Source organism: Elephantulus edwardii, unplaced genomic scaffold, assembly GCF_000299155.1.
Source record: "Elephantulus edwardii isolate Elephantulus edwardi_28Jun2011 unplaced genomic scaffold, EleEdw1.0 scaffold00023, whole genome shotgun sequence".
In the NCBI taxonomy this organism is placed as follows: domain Eukaryota; kingdom Metazoa; phylum Chordata; class Mammalia; order Macroscelidea; family Macroscelididae; genus Elephantulus; species Elephantulus edwardii.
Window position 1 is genome coordinate 2,700,621 of NW_006399773.1, and position 23,504 is coordinate 2,724,124.

At 41.6% G+C, this 23,504-nt stretch overlaps 1 protein-coding gene across 1 annotated transcript in view; it reads left to right on the forward strand.

Annotated features, from left to right (window-relative positions):
- Positions 1-23,504, forward strand: part of KLF12 (Kruppel-like factor 12) — a 600,750-nt gene that overhangs the window by 416,114 nt on the left and 161,132 nt on the right. Inside the window, exon 5 of the mRNA XM_006882709.1 lies at positions 21,121-21,256. Within this exon, the coding sequence (XP_006882771.1) occupies positions 21,121-21,256 (136 nt within the window). The remainder of the gene's footprint in view (positions 1-21,120; positions 21,257-23,504) is intronic.

The following is a 23,504-nucleotide window of genomic DNA, read 5'->3' on the forward strand; positions in this document are numbered from 1 at the left end:
TTGTTAGCCATCTGAATGTCGTCTTCGGTGAAGTGCCTGTTCATATCCTGTGCCCATTTTTCTATTGGATTCTTTACCTTTATCTTGTTGTGGTGATGAAGATGATTTCTCTTTATGAAGTTGGCAAAGGCCAAATATGGCTGTCCCACGGGGTCCTGGTTCTTTTCATTATCAAATATCTGAGTCACAAAGTAAATCTCTGAAGATTTATCTTTGAAGAAATTAAAGAATGACAGAACTGTCTACAGCAATAAATGTCCGAAGGCCATGCAGTACTGTTTCAGAACTATAAGGAAATCTAAGAATCCCCATTTTCAGCTCAAAGGAAATTCACTTGACAGCAAAATAATAATACCTATGACCTATTGACACTGTGGTAGCAGGGATAACATTGCTTGTGTTAGATAGATCCTGGCTGAAAGTAGAGAATACCGGAAGAGTATGTCCATTTGTGCTTTATTGACTTTGCAAACGCGTTTACCTGTGTGCATCAAAACAAGCTAGGCTGACATTGAGAAGAATCGGACTCCCAGAGAAATTAATTGTGCTCATTCGAAACCTATACATAGTACCTGGAGGCTGTTGTGCAAACAGAGCAGGGCAACACTGCATGGTTTAAAATTAAGAAGGGAGTCTGTCAGGATTGTATTCCCTCCAAACAAATTCAGTCTTTATGCCGAGCAAATTGTTTAAGAAGCTGGACTCTGTGAAGAGGAATGTGGCATCAGGATGGGAGGGAGAGTAATTAGTAACCTGCATTATGCAGATGACACAAATTTGCTTGCTGAAAGTGAGAAAGCCTTGAAGTATATGTTGCAGAAGATCAAAGGATACAGCCTTCAATATGGATTGCATCTCAGTCTCAAGAAAACAAAGATTCTTACCAGTGGTCCAATAGGCAACATGATAGGTAGAGAAGAGCTTGAAACTGTTGGATCAACAGTTAACACCTTTGGTACCAGCAGTCAGGAAATCGGGAGACGTATTACATTGAGAAAGTCTGCACTCAGGGATCTCTCCAAATTAATGAGGAATAATGATGTCAGTTTGAGAACTAAGGTGTGTCTGATTGAGGCCATGCTCTTTCTTATCACTTGCTATGCATCTGAGAGCTGGACAATGAAAAGAGATGACAGAAGAAATGATGCCTTTGAATTGTGGTGCTGGAAAGAGCAATGAACATCCCACAGACAACCAAAAGAACAAGTAAGTATGTCTTAGAAAATGTGCAACTGCAGTGATTTTTTAAGGCAAGGATAAAGAAGCTTTGCCTCACGTACTTTGTGCATGTTGCTGTGAGGGGCACTTCCTTGAAGAGGGTCATGATGCTGGGAAGGCTGGAGGATTGGCGAAGGAGAGGAAGACTCTCAACCAGGTGAATTGACATGGTGACTGTTGCAATGGGCCCTAATATGTCAGGAAGTGTGAGGATGGCGCAGGATAGAACAGAGTTCAGGTCTTTTGTTCATAGGGTCACCTTTCTGACACACCTGTACTCCATTGCTACATTCCCTGGATCAGTTCATCTGTAGAGGGTCTTTCTTTCACTGATACTCCCCCTTTCCAAGCATGATGTCCCTTTCCAGGGTATAGTCTCCCCTAGCAACATGCCCAAAGTATTTGAGACAGAGCTTCACCATTCTTGCCTCCAGGGAACACTCTGGGTGAACTTTTTCCAAGACATAGTTTGTTCTTTTGCTAGTCTGTGGGAAATCCAGCCGCCTCCAACAATTCAAAGGCATTCTAGCATCCTTTTTCATTATGTATTAGCAAGTGTTTGAAAAACCACATCCTGAATCATATGTACCTTAATCTTCAAATTAAGAAAGATTGGTAGGATTAAGAAAACACAAAGTAGGCTTTCAGTTTTTCCCTCTTTAAAAAATATCTTTAAAGAAATAAAGCAACATACTAAGAAGCTTTGAAATGTTTCACCTACTTTCATTGCCATTGAGTTGTAAATAGCATAGGCAGGAAGTCTGGTGACCTAGTGGGTAAAGAGTTGAACTGCCAACTTCAGGGCACGTGATTTTGATTCCAGAAGCTCCACAGGAGAAAGATGGTCAGTCTCCTTCCATGTGATTTACCGTGTCTGAAAATCTCATCGTCATGGTGAGCTGGTTCTGACTTAAGTCGACGGCAACAACAAAATGCATGGGAAATGCTTGCCTCTCTTTCTTCCGTAGACCACCTGGTGTATTTGACCTGCCAAAGAAGTGCTACATTTGAGTTAGTAATGCAACTCCCTGTGGACCTCACTGAAGAAGCTCTGGTGATGTAGTGGCAAGGAAATACACTGCCAACTTGAAGGCACACAGTTCAAATCTACCAGGTTTTCTGCAGGACAAAGATGGGCAATCTACTCCTGTGAGATTAAACTGTCTTTGAAAACCTGCTGGAAGGTCACCTATGAATCGGTTCCCCCTCAGTGGTGCATAGCAACAACAACATGGACATCAGCTGAGCTCCCTGGTAGCATTTTTAGAAGAATGTCTAAGTGATTGTTCTATCAATGCCTGTAGTTTCTTAGGTACAAAAAGATAGTATGAAAAAGATACCAGTGATTTCAATCACAAGGAGCCCTGGTGGTGCAGTGGTTAAGTGCTTAGATATTAGTACCAAAGTCATCTTCTCAAAGCCACCAGCCACAGGTAAAGGATAGGGTAGCTTGCTTCTGTAAAGGCTTGCAGATATGGAAAGACTCGGAAGCAGTTCTCCTTTGTGCTCTAGGGTCTCTGGGAGAGAAATCAACTGGATGGTGATGGATATGATTTGCTTGGTATATTCCTGAGAGTGTGACTTGAATCTGTGTTGTCTATCTGGACTTAATTTGAATCGCACAAGCAGAAGAGATTAGGATGCTTGAGAGGAACTTAAAATTATTACAGCTGATTTCAGTCTACTTCTTTATTGTCTGAGGACATCTTCAATCCAGTCCATGAACCAGAAAATCCAAAATGTACACACATACCCGGGCGCTTTGCATAAATGCTAAAAATCTTTGTCTGTCTTGAAGATAAAAATGAATTTGGTTGTTTTATTTTTCTGAGTAGTTGTTGTGTGATTTGAATCTGTTGTGGTGTACAGTGACCCCATGTGGCAGAGTTGCCTATCATGTGGCTGGAATCTTTATGGAAGCTGATTTCCCGAACTTTCTCCCACAAGGCCTCTGGTAGATTTGAATCAAAAATGTAGAAGCTGAGCACTTAACCATTGCACCACCAAGTCTCCTAGATATGCTGACCACAAAAATCACTTTACTGTTAAGTATCCCGAACTTTTTCTGCTTCACACAGTTTCCATTTCCAGTAAATGAGTTGGAATTGGTTGAGTTGGGCTTTAAGCATGCATAGTAAGTTGCAGAATTGCAAAGGTGATGGGTAAAGTGTTAGAAGACCTCTTCCCGTCAGGATTCTCCACACACACTGGCGTGTCCCACAGGCTGACAAGCACTGTGTAAAAGGTCATTTGTTGATGGAAGAGTTTATGAACTCCTTTTAATCACAACAGCCTTTTGTACTCTGAGACTTTCTTTCAGAGCATACAGGACAATTGTAACTCTGTTTTCTTTTTTTTTCGTTTTACACAAGAAGGAAGGAATTTTAGTTTGGGAGCTCTGTCGAGCTAGGGGGTAAAAAGTTGTAGAGTCAACTCAAAGGTGTCCAGTTAGCATCCAGCAGCTGTTGTATGGGGAAAAGGTAGGCAATCTCCTCCTGGCTGATTTATAAGCTCTGTAAACCCATTCAGGGTCAGTTACGAGTGGGTTATAACTCAAAAGCATATTGTTGTTGTTGCATTGCTATGCGCTTCTGAGACTTCTGTGACTAATAGCGACCTTATGCATAATAGCTCTGAACCCTATGCTCTCCAGAGACAATGTCACTGTCTCAGACACACCTACCCTCGTTGCCATAGTTGCTATGACAATCCATCCCTTCAAGTGTTTTCCTCTACTGCACTGTCCCTCCAGCTTCCAATTATGATGTCCTCCAAGGACTGGTCCCTCCTGGTAGCATGTCAAAAGTATGTGATGGAGCTTCAAAATCCTTGCCTTCAAGAAGTAACTTGCCTTTACCCTCTTCCCAAAAAACCTGTCTGTTCTCATGGCAGTCCATGATATGTTCAATACTCTTCTCCATTACCACAACTCAAAGGCAATCAATTCTTCTCTCATCCTTTGTCATTGTCCAGCTCTCTAATGCATAGTAAGTAATTGCTAAGACCATGGCCTGAATTAGGTACACATTAGTCTCTAGACCATCTCTTCAGCTTTCTGAAGTAGCAGATTTTCCTAATGCAATTCCTCTTTTCATTTCCTGGTACCATGAGTGTTGACTGTGGAAATGAACAAGATGAAATTGTTAACAATTTCAATCTCTTCTGTATGTATCATGGTGTTGCCAGTTGGCCCAGTGGTAAGAATATTTGTTTTCTTGATGTTTAGCTTCAATCCATATGGAAGACTTCAGTCCTTGACCTGCAGCAAATGCTTCAGGTTCTCCTCAGTTTTAGCAAGTATGGTTGTATCATCTGCATGATGCAGGTTGTTGATAAGTCTTCCTCTCATCCTGATGCCACATTCCTCTACATAAAGTCCGGTTTCCCAAATGATCTGTTCTATATACAGATTAAAAATGTAGCTAGAGAGAACACATCCCTGATACACTCCTTTCTTGATTTTCCTTGCTCAGTTCTGACAGTAGCTTCATGTCCAAATATAGATTTAACATGAGGGAAAGCACATAGTAACAACAGTTTTAGTTAAAATTCCCTGAGAAATTGGTATGTTAGTAGCTGATATTGTAATCTCAACAAACATTAATTTTAATACTGTACTTTAAATGATAAAATTTCTTCATTGTCATTTCCAAGCAATAACCAATGTGATAAGAATTATAGGAATGTATTTAAAATTATTTCCTGAATGCAAAAGGGAAGCCTGCTGAATATAAGTTACTTTAAAAGTGAATAAAAATTATGATTTTCATAATTTTCATTAGTTTGTCATCCCATGACCTATTCAAAGCAGAAATATAATTATCTAAGACTTTACAGAGTAAGAGAAATTTAATGATTGTGACTTTCCCCATAAATGCTTATATTAGAATGTGAGTGAGAACATAATTTTAAAAAGAAGCTATGAAATAGGCACTTTTGTCATTATATTGCAGAATCTTTTGTGCACTGGGAGCTTCTGTGCTCTATTTAAGTGGAGATCTACACTTATTACCATCATCTTCATCAGTAAATATTACATTTTTCCTGTATGGTAGGGATTACACATTGTCTGAGCTCTTATAGTATAATAGGAGTGTAGACAAAATATATCCTTAAGTATAATTCAAAATGGGAAAAAGCATTATGACAAAAATCAGTCTCTCTGTCTCTCTCTATCTCTCTCTACACACACACATGCACACACACACTTATAAATACATACACACACACAGAGAGTGTGTCCCAGTAAGCGAGCATGACCATGCACCCTTATGGCCTTGTTGTTAAGGAGTTGTGTTTCCATACCAAACCCAGAGGCATGCATTTGAATCCGTCAGCTGCTCTGAGGAAGAAAGATGGGCAGTATTCTTCTACATAATTTATAGCCTCTGAAAACCTGTTTGGAAGGTAACCTATGATTTGCTTCAGATTCAGTGGCAGTTATTGAGCGTTTTTAGCGTGTGCGCGAGTGTGTGTGTGCGTGTGTGTGTGTGTGTGTAAATACAATAGCAGGTATTTTTTAAAAAGAGAAATTGCCTGTAGTGAGAGAATGAAGCAAATGTATCATGATAGAGAGATCTGCCTTTAAGAGGTTTAAGTATTTTTGTTCTTAGAACTGTGTGTGGAAGGGAACGAGCCAGGTCCAGCTGATTTAAGGAGTTTGGGGGTTAAAACGTAGAGAGGAGTTCTGAATGACAAGATGAGTGGTGGAGTGGTTGTTCAGGGTGATTTTATAAAGCTGAAGTGGTCAAGCCTTATTTGTTAGGTGATGGGGGAAGCTCAAGGCTCTTTAAGTAAAGAATGTTTTGAGGAGGTTCCTGGGTTCATTCAATTACAAGAGAAATATTTTGCAGTTTGAGATTGTTTACTCAGAGGAAGAGGCACCAGAAATGAATGTCATGAGAGCAGTAGCATTTGGCACCAAATTTAATTGAGGGAACAAATGGACTGTGAGTCACCAAGAAATTGATATGAGGACCTTCAAGAAGTTGGATTGACTTCGTAACTCTGGCAGTGGCCTTCATCCTAGTGGGGAGGATGAGGATGGCACAGTTTAGAGCAAGGTTCAGATCTCTCGTTCATGGGGTCATTACAGTTGACTCAACAGCACATAACGACAGCACCATCAATCAAAAGAACAAACAAATCTCTCTTGGAGAAAGTTCAGCCAGGGTACTACTTAGAGGCAAGGATGGTGAAACGTCTCATATAATTTGGATATGTGAGGAGGGTCCAGTCATCATGCTGGGGGAAATGGAAGGTCAGAGGAAGAGAAGACGACTCTCAAAATAATGGATTGGGTTGGGGGGGAGAGGGATTAACACAATGACTGCAACAATGGGCTCAAGCATTTTCAAGATTGTGAGGATGGTATAGGACACCCGTTGCAGATAGTTGTTCTAGGATGACTGTAGTTATTGGCGTCTAACAACAGCTACATCAATCAAAACAATTCAAACTCTGCCATTCAGTTTTTGCTTCTCTGTTAGGTTTCTTGGCCTGTAAATCACATGAGAGGAGACTGCCCATCTGTTTCTCGGAACCATTGGTGGATTTGAACCATCAAAGAGGTTCTTCAGCCTTTGGGTTAGTAGCGCATCTCCCTGCACACTATGCCACCACAGTGGTCAATCAGTAGAGACTTGAAACCCAAGGATAAAAACAAGACTTGAATTTGGATTGACTGTTGAACATGCAGATGAAGTAGTGTATGATAGGATGCTGGAAACTAGGGGAAAGGTTAGAGTTCAGATCATGGATGTGCTTATACGTTCCCTCTGAGATAGTAATGGAGATGATAGAAATTAAAGTGTTATGTGAAATTGGTGGCAAAGTCATTGCTGATGGGAGGCATAAAGAGAAGGGGAGACATTGAATATGAGGCTGGATGACAGGTATTTAAGTATATGAAAAAAGAGGACTCAAACTGTATGGTAGAGAAAAGAAGAGAGAGAAGAGTGCAAGAGAGAGAGAGCGAGAAAAGAATTCTGTAGTATCCAGCACAATTCAGCAAAGATGTCGTGTAAAAGGTTAAGTATTTCAGGCTTTTCAAACCATACAATCTTTGATAACTTCTTAACTCTGTCATTGTAGCCTTAGAGAGTGTGATGGAATAAAACAATTTTATAAAACAGTTTACAAAGGTTTTGGAAGCAGGAGCGGGTGGCATGCCTCCAGAAGAAACACCATGAACTTTGATAAACGTCGATAGTTGTAGAGGGGTTTCAGGCCTTTTGTTAATAGGATCATTAAAAGTCGTGCTCAACTCGAAGGCAATCAGCAACAACAACAGTTGTCTTAGTTTACCCATCTTGAAGCTAACAGGAGAATGTTTTCTAAATTGGCTGGAAGTAAAAATGGAAGAAAGATAACCAGCATTGTGGAAAGGTTGAGAGGTCCAATGGCATAATTGAGAAACAACTTTGTATGAAGGAATCATAAGACCAAAGTCAAAGTCATTACCATCGAGTCATGAACAACTCACAGCAGACACTCCAGCAGGTCTTCAGAAGCTGTAAATCATGTAGGAAGTGATTGCCCATCTTTCTCCCATGGAGCGGCTGTTGGATTCAAACTGCCTGCCTTTGGGTTGGCAGTGCAGCTCCTTAGTCATCAGGCCACCACCGTGCCCTCAGGGCCTTGAGCAGTAGCAGAAAGTAATGAGAATTAGAAGAAAGTGAGAACATCAGTGAGAGAGCAGACCCTGGAAAGCTAGTTCTCATCTTGGCATTGGAAGTCCTTTATGGCAGGCACATGTTTTATTTTCTCACGCGTTTTCCTCTCATCACCCTTGATATGCTAGAAAAAAGGTCCCATTAGAGAGAGCATTTAAGAGGCATAAAAGTAAGTTGCTTCACTTGTTTTCAGAATATCAGTTGTACAAATAAATTGCTAAGGGCATATTTCTCAGTGCTTCATGTAATAAAGTCCTGAGAGTTAATCAAGGGGCTTTATGTGCAAACAGCAAGAGGCAATAAAAGTGGAAAAAAAAAAACTACTAGTGTCCATTTTGAGCACATTGATATGCATGCCACCAGTGAGTCCCACGTGGGAGTCTCCAGCTGGGTCTGACCCCATTCTCCAGGCTTATAGAGACAGTGTGTTCCTTGTAAAGGGGATATCTCTCAGGATTTGTCACTCATTCATGTTCAAAACCATTCAGGGTCATCTCTTCCCATCAGCTTTCAAGACCTTCCTGCTCTGTAGTCTTTCTTCTCAGTGCTCTCTACTCAACCCCTTGGTAGTAGAATGGTTAAACGCTTGATTGACCATGATGCTGTGTCTCTGGTTTCAGTCTACTAGCTTCTTAAGAGAAAGATCAGGCAGTTGATTTTCATAAAGATTGTCCATTGCCTACTGATGTCAGATCCACAGTTAACACCCTTGGTATCAGCAGTTAGGAAATCAAGAGACATATTGCCCTGGGAAAGTTTGCAGTTAGTGACCTCTCCAAATTAATGAGGAGCAATGGTGTCATTTTGAGGACTAAGGTGCACCTCATTTAAGCCATGGTTTTTCTAATCACTTGCTATGCATCTGAGAGCTGGACAATGGTTAGGGATGACAGAAGAAGAATTGATGCCATTGAACTGTGGTGTTAGAGGAAAATACAGAACATCCCATGGACTTCAAAAAGAACAAACAAATATGTCTTGCAAAGGTGCAGCTGGAATGCTCTTTGGAGGCAAAGATGATAAAGCTTTGCCTCACATACTTCAGGCATGTTGCTCGGAGGGGCTTTTCCTTGGAGAAGAGCTTGGAAGGGTAGAGGGTCAGCGAAGGGGAAGACAACCATCAACCAGATCAGGGAGACTGACACAGTAACTGCCTTAATGGACTCTCATGTGTCAGGAAGTGTGAGGATGGCCCAGGATAGGACGGAGTTCAGATCTGTTATTCTTAGGGTCGCTTTGGATCGTACTGGACTCGATGACATCAAACCATAACAGCATAACAACAAGTGCTGTCAAGTTGATTCTGAGTCACAGTCATCCTCCCTCAAGTTTCTGAGAGTACAGATCTTTATAGGAGGAAATTGCCCATCTTTCAGCCATGGAGCAGCTGGTAGATTTCAGCTGATGGCTTTAGTTTAATGCCGTCTGTTACACCACCATCAAAGCCTAGGAAATGCTATAGAAAGGCTCTGTGCTGTTCTTTAGGGTTAGAAGCCATGAGATGGTGGGGACTTGATTGGCTTGTGATTTTCTGTTTTGGTTTCTTGGCAGATCCCCAGACACATGAGGACACTCACATCACAGAGCTTGTGCACCTTTTATTCCATTGGCTGGAATGCAGCCCCCTCACTCAGCTCCTACAGTGTCCTGTCCTTGCCAAGGTCTTAGCCTCATGATTGCTTTCTCCAAAACTCACTGCCTGCCATCTCCGCAGCCCCAATCCAACATCCCTAGTTCATGTTTTCTCTAAGACACTCATCATTCTCTAGAATAGAATATGTTGTTATTTATATTTGATCCTACATCTCCCTCTAGTGTGGAAGCAAGAATTCTTACCTGCTTTGGTATCTCCTCTGTTCGCTGGTCTCTCCACGCACCCAAGGGAGTGCTCATTAAGCAGTAGGTGCTTGATACCTAGTTGTTGGCTGAATCCCTCGATGACTGTCTCAAGGAGGCAGTAGCTTTATCCTTCATACATTCTTCATCCCTTCAAGGACCACTGGCAGACAGTAGCTGAGCACTAAGATGCTGACCAGAAGGTGAGTGGTGCAAACCCATCAACAGTGCTGCCTTGGAAAGAGATGTGACAGTCTGCTTTTGTCAAAACTTAGAACTGCCCCAAGCAGAGGGTGAGTGGAAAGAGGAAGACCCCCAAATAGAGGATTGACATAGTAGCTGCAATGACAGGTTCCAAAACAGAAATTAAGAGGACGACATAGAATCAGGCAGTGTTTAGCCCTGTTGAACATAAGACACATTCAACTTGATGGCAGCTAAGAACAGCATGGGGGCAGAATTATTCTGTCTTACGAGGCTGCTGTGAGCCAGATTCAAGTCCCTGACAATGGGTACGAGTACTGGTACCTTAATGCCACAGCCTCTTCAAACCCAGCTTGATTTTCTGGTAGTTCTCTGTCAATGTCCTGTTCCAATAATTTTTGGAAAATCTTAAGCAGGATTTTGCTTGCATGTAATATTGGTGATTTTGTTGTTGTTGTTGTTAAGTGCCGCCAAGTCATAGACAACTCATACTAACCCTATGAACGAAAAACCCGAACACTTGTGTAACTTTCATCGTTTGTCCACATCCATGGGGTTTCTGGAAACAAGCTATTTTGGAAGTGGATGCTACTCCTGCTTCCAAGCTTGCTTCAGCCAGGGAGTGCCACCAAACACTGTCCACCATGGGTAACCATTATCATATTTGACACATCAGTGTCACAGTATTTAGTATTACAGCAATCACGACTTACCTCTGTACAGCAAATGGACAGACCAGTGCTATACCACTTAGAAGGATGTTTGACCAAAAACAATTAAAACCAGGCCTGAGGGTCACAGATTAACTTCACCCACCTTGTACTTGGTAGCATAACTTTCTATCCACCAGGTCAACAGAGCTCTCTCATTGTTTTTGTTGTTGTTGTTGTTGTTAAGTGCCATCAAATCAATTTCCACACTCTGTTGGATCACTGGGCTTTTTGTTTTTAGTATGGGAATAAACATGGGAAGGTATTTAACTGCATGATTATGACAAAATGTGACTAACTTTGAGAACAATGTGAATTCCAGAACACCTGATTGTGCTCATATGAAACCTATACTTGGATCAGGAAGCAGTTTTCAGAACAGAGCAAGGAAACACTGAATAGTTCAAAATTGGGAAAGGAGTGCAACAGGGATGTATCTTGTCTCCAGACCTCTTCAATCTATATGTGGAACAGATAATTTGGGAAGCTTGGGTTTATGAGGATGAGTGTGGCATCAGAATTGAAGGAAGACTGATCAACAACCTGCATTATGCAGATGGCACTATACTGCTTGAGGAGGGCCTAAAGTGTTTGCTGCAGAAGGTCAAGGACTGTTGTCTTAAATATGGATTGAAGATCAACATTAAGAAAACAAAGATCCTTAACCACTGAGCCAATTGGCAGCATCTTGATAGATGGAAATTGAGATTGTTAGCAATTTCAGCTTGCTTAGCTCCATAATCAACACCTTATGGCACTAGCAGTCAGGAAAGCTGGACAGGGAGTAAGGGTGGAGGAAGGAGGATCGATGCCTCTGAGTTGTGTTGCTGGAGAAGAGTCTTAAACATCCGATGAACTGCCAAGAAAACAAACAGATTTATCCTGCAGAGGGTGAAGTCTGTTGTTCCTTAGAAGCAAGGATTTTGAAGCTCCAGCACACATATTTCAGTCATGTGGCCAGGAAGGACTAGTCCTTGGAGAAGGACATCTTGCTTGGAAGGGTGGAGGGACAGGGCAAGAGGGGAAGAACCTGGATGAGATGGATGGAGTAACTGAGATAATGGGGTTAGCTCTGTCGGGACAGTGAGACAGGCTCAGGATAAGACAGGGTTCAGAGCTATTGTGCATAGGGTCACTATGATTCTCTGTTGACTTGATGGTCCATAACAACAAAAACAACAATTGGTATCTTCTTTTCACTTGAAAAGAAAACTGTCAAAAAAATTAAAAATGTAAGATAAAATAAAAATTTGAAAAAAAAAACCAAAACACCACACCTGCCTAATTTGATTAGAGGGTATTGAAGCATTTAGAAAGGTAGTTGCACTGCTAACCCAAAGGCTTTCTTTTTCTGGTGATTTAAATACACCTGTGGCTCCTCTGGAGAAAGGTAGACACTCTCCTCCCATGCAGTTTCCAGCATTGAAATGGAGGGTCAAGTACAAGTTATTCAGGACTAACTGGAGAGGAGAGACAGGGTTATCTAGGAACAAGTTTGAGGAAACATTCATTTTCTAATTGCTGGAGTGAAATGCACTGAGGATTGGCTATGAAGAGCCAGGCAGAGCCCTGAGTGCTTTGCATTTTTATCTAGTTGGTCCTCACAACAGTGGGCAGCAGGGAATGGAGGGGACGAAAGTGATGGTTAAAGATGTGAAAGGAATGATCTGTTCACTGAAAATGATGAAGCCAGAACTCACAACCATGTGAATTCACACCTGGCTTCTTGTTGTGTGTCTGTCATTAAACGAGAACTGACTCAGCATTGACACTCATTGGGGTTTCAGAGGCTGTAAATCACATGGAAAGAGCTTGTCCATCGTTCTCCCACAAAGCAGGGGCATATTCAAACCATGTACTGTTGGGTCAACAACACGACTCTTACCCACCCAACCCCCAAGGCTCCTTCTACATCCATCTGTTGTTATTGTTATGTGCCGTCGAGTCGCTTGCGACTCATAGCGACCCCATGTACAACAGCCCTAAACTCCGCTCTGTCCTGTGCCTATCACACTGTCTCTGACACTCCCATCCCAATTACCCCAGTCACTGAATCAATCCACCTCATAGAGGGCCTTCCTCTCCTGCGCTGTCCCTCCACCCTCCCAAGCATGATGTCCTCAACCATTTCCTAGGACAGTGACTCTTGTCAGCTTCAGATATATCAGAACAGAATTGTGTTCTGTAGAGTTTTTTGGTGGGTAATTGATTTTGAAGTAGATTTCTAAGACTTTCTTCAAGGCACCTGTGGGTGCTAACATTCTGGTTAACTGCTGGCACATTGACCATTTGCCTTTACCCACAGATGCCTTCTGTGTCCACATCTGTGTTTCTATCCTTAGTCCAAAACCCCCTTAGACACAACCCACACACACACTTTCTCTCATTTCCCCCTTTTAAGAAAAGGAAAAAAAATTAAAAGCCGCCTCATTTCTCCACGGCTCTTCTCTCTCGTCTTAATGCAGCCACTCCCCTGGAAGTCCAGGTTTCTCTAACTGGAACATGTCTCAGCCTTGGCAGAGTAAACAATCAGGACATCTGCAGGTAGCAGGCAGCCTGTCACTGACTGAAAAGGGAGCTGAGAAAGCCTGTCAGCCCCACTGCTCCTGGCCCGCCCCCCTGCCTCTCATTCTCACCAGCTTCTGGGTGGAGATGAAAGGAATTCTTGTCAATTTCTTTGATTCCTTCTTGAGGGGTGGGGGGAAGTCAATCTTAGTGTGTACATTTTAATGTGTGTTCGTTGACTGTTGTTTTGTATACATTTAACATGCTGACTTACAGAAAAGCATTCTTTCTGTTAAGAATAGCTAAATGAAGCAGTTTCTCTCTCAGGAGGGTGGCAGCCTTTCATCTAGCAATGCAGAGTGTTGCCAGAAGGTGCGCTGGAGGCCTAGAGGTAAGGAGTTGCACTGCCAACCCAAAGGCAGGTCCTGTCCACCAGCAGTTCCAAGGGAGTTCCAAGATAGACAGGCTCTCCCCATGAGATTTACCACCTCTGAGCACCTGCTGGGCAGGAGAACTGAGTCTATCTTGACTCAATGTCATGCGGCAGCAGGGTCACTGTGATTCAGAATTGACTTGATCACAGCAGTAGGCTGGGAAGAGGGAAACCGAGAATGGACCTGCATGGCTCTTCATCTGCCAGTCCAGTACGTTTGAGGGGGGAAATTAGAGTGGAGGTTAACTTTCTCAGAGGAGTTGGGAGAAAGCAAAGATGAAATATGCCTTTGAGGAGCCAGGTCCCCGGGAAGGTCCACCTGTGTGAGCCCCCTGGCAAGTAGCAGCTTTGTGTCCTTGCGTCTGTAATCAGTTAGGGAACCCTGGCTGAGGAATGGTGGAAGACCATAGACAATGCCCAGAAATCCTAGCATTTGTAAATATGTTCTAGAATATTTAGGATTAAAATTTACACATTTTTAAATACCCTTATGTAGCAGTGTTAATAATAATATTCCACCTAAGTTTGTGGGTATTTATGTGGCTTAAAATAAGACTGTTTGATGAGAGAGAGTAGTTGTGATAGACTATAATTATAACAGTATTTTGTTCACAACTTTGCTAGAGAATTTCTAGAAGGAACTGAGAGGATCATGTAGAGCACTGAATATCTATTGGTGTGCAGTGCTTTACATGTAGGGCTGCTAACCCAAAGGTCAGCAGTTTGAATCCTTGGGGAGAAGTCTGGACATCTCCTCTCATAAAGATTTGCAGCCTCAGAAGCCTGCTGGAGGGTTGGAATAGTTTGAACGAATTGAATCACAGTGGGTATGGTGGTTCTGTTTTGGTGTAACATACAATCTCAAATCTTAGTAGTTTACAATTATGTTATTTAATGGATCCAAGATTTGAGGTGGATTTTCCAGGCAGTTTCCATGTAGGCTGTTAATTTCCAAGGGTGACAGTAACACAGTACAGAAACCGGGTGGCTTAATATGACAGGAAGTTATTATCTTATAGTGTTACAGGCTAGCAGTCTGAAATCAAGGTGTCAGCAGGCCTGCGCTCTCACCTAAGGCCGTGGGAAGATATTTCCTTTTTCGGCCTCCTTCTGGTACCTCCTTGTTGTTCCTTGACTCCTAGACTTAACACTCCAGTCTCTATTCTGTCTTCAGGTCTCATTCTTCCCTCTATATTTCTGTGTCTTCTCTTCATCTGTATGTAGATGAGTCATTGCATTAGGACCATCCAGGTATGAACTCAAGATAACCTAACTGGTAACACCTTTAAAGGCTGATTGTGTTTTTAAACAAAGTCACAGTCAGAACTACTCAGAGTTAGAATTGTAACATATAAGTTTGGGGACATAATTAGGGAGCTCAGGTGGCCTAGTGATAAAGAGCTGCACCGCCAACCCGAAGGCACAAGGTTCAATTCAAGCGGCTTCTCCGTGGGTGAAAGATAGGCAGTCACCTCCCAGGTTATTTGCTGCTTCCAAAAACCCACTGGAGGGTCAGCAGTGGGTCAATTCTGACTCGAAATCACACAACAAAAACAACAATTAAGTGTGTAATTTAGAACTGTACTTATCTCCCTGGCAGCTGGCACAGGGCTGATTGGTCTACAGTGACTCACCATGGCTGTGGTAGTGGCCTTGAGTATGTCAGCGATGGTGAAGTTGGGGCAGGATAACGCAGGGTTTATTTGGATCTGCAGTTTAGAGGGTCACTCTGGACTCCGTGCCCCTAACAACAACAGCACGTCCAGCAGTTGGGTTTGACTGGTCTTTCCTAAGCTTCCTTGGATGTCTTCACAGGGTGGCCAAGGTCTAAAAGCCGCAGAGTGAGGTGAACCCAGTGTACAAGTGTTTTCAAGCTGCTGTTTGCATTGCATTTATTTGTGTCCCACCTTAAGGTATAGAGTTAAGACAAGAGTTCAGGCGGCAATAGTGCGGAGGGAGTTTCTCTGCTAACTCAAAGACCAGGTGCCTCTGGTAGTTTGAATCCACCAGTGGTCAGTCTCCTCCTGTGCAGTTTACAGCCTCAAAAACACAATGGAGGGTCAGCTATGAGTCAATTCTGGCTCAACAGCAATACTTTTTTTTTTTTTGAGAGTGCCATAGTAGAATGAGTGTAATTACCCACCCACACCATGAAAGTCCATTGCCAGACCCAGTGACCTTGTAAGACAAAGTAGACTTGCCCCTTCTGTTTCCCAAAGCTGTTATCGTAACAGAAGCAGACTGCTTATTCTTTTTCTCTTGGAGTGTCTGGTAGATTCACATGTTTGTTTAGTAGCTAAATTCTTTAACGGCTCTGCCACCAAGGCACCTTTGGGATTATGTGTAGGGAGACAGGACTCTTGAAGACCTGTTAATAAACTGTTGTAGGTAAGTAATTAAAAGTCAGGATAAACAGGCTCCACTTTAAGAGTTAGAGTTCTGTGTGTATCTTCCCAAAGATGTGATCGCTTACAATGAAACCCGTACAGTGTTCCAAAGCCCTGTGAGAAATGGCAACACGGAGAAATGGCACTTCTCTAGTGAGGGACTAGTGTACAGAAGAAAAAAAGTGTCTTACCCTTTTTATAATTGAAAGGAAATATCAATTATTATCAGATGTTTCTAGATCACCATCTATTGCTTTCTTGCTGAGGAGAAAACTACTCATTGCCTTCAAATCGGAACTGGCTCACCTCTGACCCTCCATTGGGTTTCTGAAGCTGCAAATCACACTGGAGCAAGTGACTGCTCTTTGTCCTTTGGAGCCTCTGGTGGGTTCGAACCACCTGAAAGGTGCAGCCTCCGTAACTGTGCAGTTGCCCAGGTACAGCACCACCAGAGCTCTGCTTAGGGAACAGCGTACATGAGTCATCCTGCCTGACCCAGAGATCAAGCGCTCCTAAACGTGCCACAAAATTCAAAGACTAATGGAGGTTAACCAGGGTAGGTGTCCCTACCCCACAGTTCATAAAAATAGACCTGAATTATGCAAGTATGTAGATAAGCTAATCATCTGATCTAATCAGCAATGCAGATTCTAAGAAAGTCTTTCTAATTACTTCCTCCCTCTGCTTGGCTCAAGGTATGGGTAAAAAGAGTTTCCCAGCCTGACGGTGGCAGATGTATTTCATAATATTTATTGAAAATATTGGAAAGAAACCCTCAATTATGATGTTTCTGAAAAGTGCATCCAAAAAAAAATGGATTCCATACTTAACATATTTTAAACTTTGATGAAGATATAAACAGAGCCATAATGTAAATGATCATGTAGGAACTCTAACACCAATTATTTGAAATCTTTCCTAGAGCTTGATTTAAACTTTTAGGGCCAAATTACTTATTGGTTAGGCGCCCTAAACTTCCTTGAGTTGTGTTTTTTACCTTTGCGAGCTCAGGTTAACTTGGACACACCGAAGTGTCAGAATAGTCCCTCCTCTTGGACTATTTACTAACCTGGTCTCTTGGCAAAGGGATTTCTGCATGTGATGTTTCAACAACTTTAAATGTTAAGTTGTTGACAACTCCGGGCATATGTAATACCACACAGTATGTGACTTGGAAGCCTGCATGGATTTAATACTCATTTTCTTGGCTGAATTTGCATAGTTATGAATGGTGTAAGTGAATCATTCTGTAACAGCAGAGCCCGAAAAGAATCTGCCTGTGAATTTCTGGCTGAAGTGCTGGTATCATTTCTGGATCCTGTGGTACTTGAGTGCCGATTGTTTATCGTCTGCCTGGGAGCTGCTCAGTGTCTTTCTGGTACCTTTTTCTTTGTCTGTATAAATTAGCCCAGGAAAACAGTTTATTCCTCAGAGTAGCATTTGGTGGCGTAGTTCATTCCTTGTGACTACAGCTGCTAGCCCAAAGGCTGCACCTCCTGGGCATTTCAAATCCACCAGTGGCTCTGAGGGAGAAACAAAGGAAATCGCCTCCCCTGTCATTTACAGCCATGAGCAATGAGGATGGAGGGGTTTGTAAACACTGATACAATCAATGCCTTCAGGACCATTAGAGTAACAGAATGCTAGTATCTCGTGATTAGTGCAGCTGGTTATTCCATCCTCCAAAGAAGTTCTCCCACGACCCTCTTTGGAAAATCTCCTCTCCAGAAGATCAGATGGAAAAGTAATTTCATCTTTTCACCTCACAGTTATGTGGTACACAGAACACATTCAAAAACCTATGTAAGAAATCATGAAAACGGTGTGAAGCCTGGTCCCTTGAGGGGTGACTGCTAATGCTTGGGGGGGGGGTGTGGAAGTAGAAAGTCACATGAAAGACAATCATTTCTATTTGAAGACAAGAAAATATAGACAGTGTGATACATGGTTATGTTCATTTGTTGGTGTCTTTGAGACTAGAACATAGTTTCCATTTCAAGTTGTAGTTAAATCTTGTATATGTACAGATGCTTAAATCTGTGTATCAGAGATTCTCAAATTGTGTACCATTGACAATTTGAACCATTTCATTCTTTGTTGTATGAGTCTGGCCTGTGCATTATATGATGTTAAGCACCATTTCTGGCTTCAATTCATTGCATGCCAGTAGCAGTGCCGCTGGTATACCCCCATGGTTATAAGAGACTCCTGCAGTTGTGACAGTCACAGATAACTCCAGATGTTACCCTGTATCTCTTGAGGTGGAAAGATTGCTTTCATGAATGAGTGAGTGTTCTTTCTTTAATTCAGCCACTGTTTAAAAAGCACCTCTCTTCCATAAATGAAGCTCTGGGGTTCCTGTGCCTCAGGAGCTGCACCACGAACCCAAAGGCCTTGCCTCGCTGGTAATGTGACTCCACCAGCAGATTTGCAGAATAGAGGCAGGGATTTTCAGCCTTGTGAACCGCACTGGAGGGTCATCTGTGGCTTAGCCTATAGGGAGTTGTGCAGTTAATCCCAAGGCTGCACCTCTCTGGCTGTTCACAGCCACCAGTGGCTCTGAGGAAGAAAGACAGGAAATATCAGCTTACCTGCAGTTGATTTTCAACCCAACAGCAGTTAAGTACTGACTTTGGGTTTCCACTGTGCAGCACAGACTGATAGGTCCAAACACCCTTGGTACCAGCAGTCATTGACCGGGACCTTTCCACAATAATGAAGAGCAGTGATGTCATTTTGAAGAGTAGGATGCATCTGATTCAAGTCATGATCTTTCTTTATCACTTGCTAAAAAACGTATTGCGATGGAAAGTCTGCTGTTAGGGACCTCTCTAAAGTACTCAAGAGCAACGGTGTCTCTTTGGAGACAAAGGTGTGCCTGATACAGGCCATGGTCTTTGCTATCACTTGTTATGCATCAGAGAGTTGGACAATGACTAGGGAGGACAGAAGGAGAATTGATGCCTTTGAGCTGTGGTGCTGGAGAAGAGTATTGAATGTACCATGGACTGCCAAGAAAACAAACAGATTCATCCTAGAGAGGGTTAAACCAGGCTACTCCTTGGAGGCAAGGATTCTGGAGCTTCGTCTGACATACTTTGGACATGTTGCAAGGAGAGACAGGTCTTTGGAGAAGGACATCATGCTGGGTAGAGTAGAGCGAGAGCGCAGGAGGGGAAGACCCTGTATGAGGTGGATTGATTCAGTGACTGGGGTAATCGGGATGGGTGTGACAGAGGCAATGCAATTGGCACAGGATAGAGCAGGGTTTAGGGCTGTTGTACATAGGGTCGCTATGAGTCGCAAACGACTCGACGGCACATAACAACAATAACATGCATCTTAGAGCTGGCCAGTGGATAAGGGACTGTGGTGTTGAAGAAGAATGCTGACTATCCCATGGATTGCCAAAAAGTCCAACCAGATTTCTCTTGAAAATAGTTCAGGCAGAATGCTTCTTAGAGGCAAGGTTGGCAGGTTTCAGCTCTCATATTTTGAGCATGTTGATAGGAGAGACCATTCTTTGGAAAGGGATAGATATCATGCTTGGAAAGAGGGAGGATTGGTGAAAGAGAGGAACATCCCCAATGAGGTGGATTGGCACAGTGGCCGCAGCAAAGGACTCAGGTGTAGCAGAGACAATGAGTGTGGCACTGAATAAGACAGGGTTCTCATCTGTTAGTCAGAGTCACTGTGCGTCATCCTCAATTCAGGGAACCTAACGAAAAGAACAAGAAAAATTTTTGTTTCAGAGTAAACAGATAAGCATTTCACCTTACCAAAGCTGAGGTAGCAATGTGTTGAAATCCTGACTACATAGCTTTCCCAGTCATACTTTAAATATTAGGTAGCATCAGAAGCAGGTGCCATTTTGTGGATAAAATGTCAATTATCATTTCTATACAGTTCTACGCACTATATGACGCCTAGTAATAAGAAAATGAGTGAAGAACAAAAGAGAAAGGAAATTCTAAATGCACGCATACTTTATTGTAACGATACCATTAACTGCATTTAGCTTTCTTTTATAAGCGATGGTGATTCTAGAACTCTTATTTTCAGCTAGGTTTGAGGAATAGTAATCCTATGCTGGTGGGGTGGAAGCCATGTATATTAACACTGAGTTTCCACAACTAGTACAGTAGAAATCAAATTCAGAAGGTGTGCTTCTTGTGGTTTTGTGGTGAGGACCAGTGGAGATGGTGGGCAGCGGTTACAAAGCCTGTTCACAGAGAGGACGTAGAGGAAATGACATATAATTCTTAAAACTAACATGCTGTCATATTACATGTTGATGGTAATCCTACGGTTGCAGTGGCTCCAAGAAATAGTCTTTGTCAAACAGTGCTCAGAACATTGGAGTGTTTTTCACTTTGGCATGTTCACAGCAGGAGAAGACTCCTCCACAGCAGTGCAGTTTAAAAAAAAGAAAAGAAAGAAAAAATCGGGGTAGAGAAAAAGAGCACTTTCCAGCACACAGAAACAGAGAATTCAAATTCTCTGCTCCTGTCATTTGGTAGATGTCCTAATATCGCCCCTTCGAATAATAATGACTGCATGACAAAAAATACCTCCAGTTTCATTTCTTCTTTAAACTTATTACAAGAGATTTACACACATACTTCTCCCCCAGTGTTATCCACCTTCCAGGGAAAATGCTTATGAAAAGTGTGGCATCAACCTCAAGGAAGAGAAGAATTCATAAGTCACAGTGTCAGCTTCTGAGTTGATAACATTATAGATTTCATAGCAGCAAGAAGCTGCGCTGCAATCCTAAAGACACACAGTTCGAGGCCACCAGCTGCTCTGTGGAGGAGGATGGGCAGTTTCCTCCCATGCAGTTAACTGCTTCTGAAAACCCACCAGAGGCTCTGCTGCTCTGGGTTGATTCTGACTCAGCAGTACATCCACAACAATTCTATTCTAGTACACGGAAACTTTTGAGAGTTGATGCAGATTTCATGAAATAAATTAAAAGGGAAGAAATCAGTCAGCACTTAAAATGTGTAGCCTTGACCAACTCTTGCGATGTCTAGAAAATTCTGTGCAAGTGGTATCTGTGGAAGAGATGTTCCATGTTTGATGTGGGTTCAGGACGAGGTTGACTCTCTGCACACTAATTGTAATTCATTATATATGCCTTTTTTCCCCAGCACAAATGGACCCTCGAGGCCTATCTCCCAGACAAGGTAAAAGTGACAGTGATGATGATGATCTGCCGAATGTGACCTTAGATAGCGTTAATGAGACGGGATCCACGGCCCTTTCGATAGCCAGAGCAGTGCAAGAGTAAGTATCGCATCCACACGATGCAATCAGCTTTACCAAGGGGGTCAGTGCATAATGGGAATGGCAGCCTCTCCCTCCTCCAGGCTTGGCCCCCAGCTCTGAACTGGCACGCACTTCACCTCCTTTCCATTCAGCACATGCTCCTGTGGAGAAGGACTGGGGGAAGGGTAGTGTGTTTTAACTCATTGAAAATGTGGGGTGTGTTAGAAATAAGACCTCTGTACATCTTTTCTAGTATTCCCTGTGTTCTTCCTCTTAACAGTGGGGTAAAAAAAATGGAGACTTTTTTCTTACTGTCAGTATCCATTTACCATTATTTATAGATAAGAAGACAATATTATATTGTCTTACTGTTATAGGGCTTGTCAGAACACGGTTCTTTTTTAAAAAAATAAATTTTCGAAGATAGCATGCTTGTAGTTTGGGACATAGGAAGCATATGCATTTTAAAGATAACTTCCCTTTTTTTTTCCTCTTGTCTGGACCATGGCTTTAGATTTTACCTTTGTTCATTAAAAGTGGTTGTTTCCCCATAATTGTCAGCTAGGTACATAGAGCACCACTGATCCATATATAATTTTTCAAAACAATAATTTAAAATAACATAACCTGATAGAAGAATTTAAATAACTGCTCTCATTACTGGTGTACATGCTAATTTAGTTTGCTCAGTTTGACTGACTTACCTCCCCTTCTCATTTTTTTTCCCACACGTATTAAGTGTGCACCTGCTCTGTAGTAGACTTTGACATTAAATAACTTAACTAGCCTTTGCAGATATACAGTTTATATATGTATGAAATGAGTAATGTATATATATAAATATGTATTTGAATACACACATGTATACATGTTTACACACAGCTTGAAGAAACAGTTTCTATGAATCTAAAGTAAAATTGAGGTCATATATTTGGATTCATGGTCACATTCAAGTTCTTAATAGCTGTATGACTGCTGATAACTTATTTAACTACTTTGAGATTTTTTTAATACAGAAAGAAAATAAAAATATCTTGCATAGCTATTGTGAGACTTTTGTGTAGACTGAAGGTATAAAAACCAAATAATTGAGTTTTTGGAATAAAGAAGGAGTTCAGTTAGACCTTCTGTGGAATAATTGGTGGAATTAACATTGCAAATAGTAATAGTGATTTAGAAGTAGTGTATAAGTAAAATTATGTAACAACTAGGAAATGGGAAACGTAAATGCAGCAATCTTTATTACTCATATGTGTGGAGACATGGAGTATCAAAGGAAGTAAGAAGACACAGATTAAAGCTTCTAACTACAAAAACAATTATTTTTGTTAATTACATATATATATATAGTATTTGTTACAGATAACACCCTGCCATTTGAATACTTATGAAAAGGTGCCTTTCCTTCCCCACTTTCTCATTTGCCTAAGTAACTGGTTGTAGCATCTTGAGATCTCCACAGCAAACACTTAAGATATATAAGAGAGGTAGTACTTCAAAAGACTTGATAAAATTATAGCTAAAATTGTGACTAGGTCCTTAAGCTTAATTTGTAATGGTTGCACAATGATCACAGTTTTGTGTGCACTTAAGTCTTAATATCTAGAGTTGCATTTTCTCATATATGAAGCTAGGCTAAGTGATATATTAGCTTTCTAGACAGAGCAATAATTTCCACCTAGTATTACTGTTTGCATCACATTATTTTCTTGTATCATTATAATATACTCTTTTTATGAGTGTTTAACAATGTGTCTCATTAATTCAGTGTGTAACATTTGGGACTGTCATTTGTAAAATTTCAGCTATTGATTCCTCTTGGAGTTTTTATAGTCAAAGATTATATTATCTTCTTAAATATAAGCATTTGTGCTTTTTAATATTGTGTAATGTACAAGTACATTTTTTAATGTGAAGGCTTAAAATTGCAGCCTCAGGAACTGGGGCATAATTTTCAAAACTATGTCTCTGATTTGCTCCCTGTACCTGTTTTCAGGCCACAGTATTTTACAGAAGTGTGCATGTGTCTGTGTTTATTACTGCTACAAAATTTGCATGCATATCTTGGTAAATGCCAGATTCATTATTTGTGCAAATGTTTTCATGAAGTGGTTTGTAAAGAAAACACAGAGACCTCTGGGGAAGGCCTGGAATGCTGGGGCCACTGAGAATTGATTAATCATCATGCAAGGTGGGGGTCTCTAAGAACAAAAAGTGTTGAAATGCTTTTAGATGCAACAAAGCAACAAAAAGAATGTTCTACAGA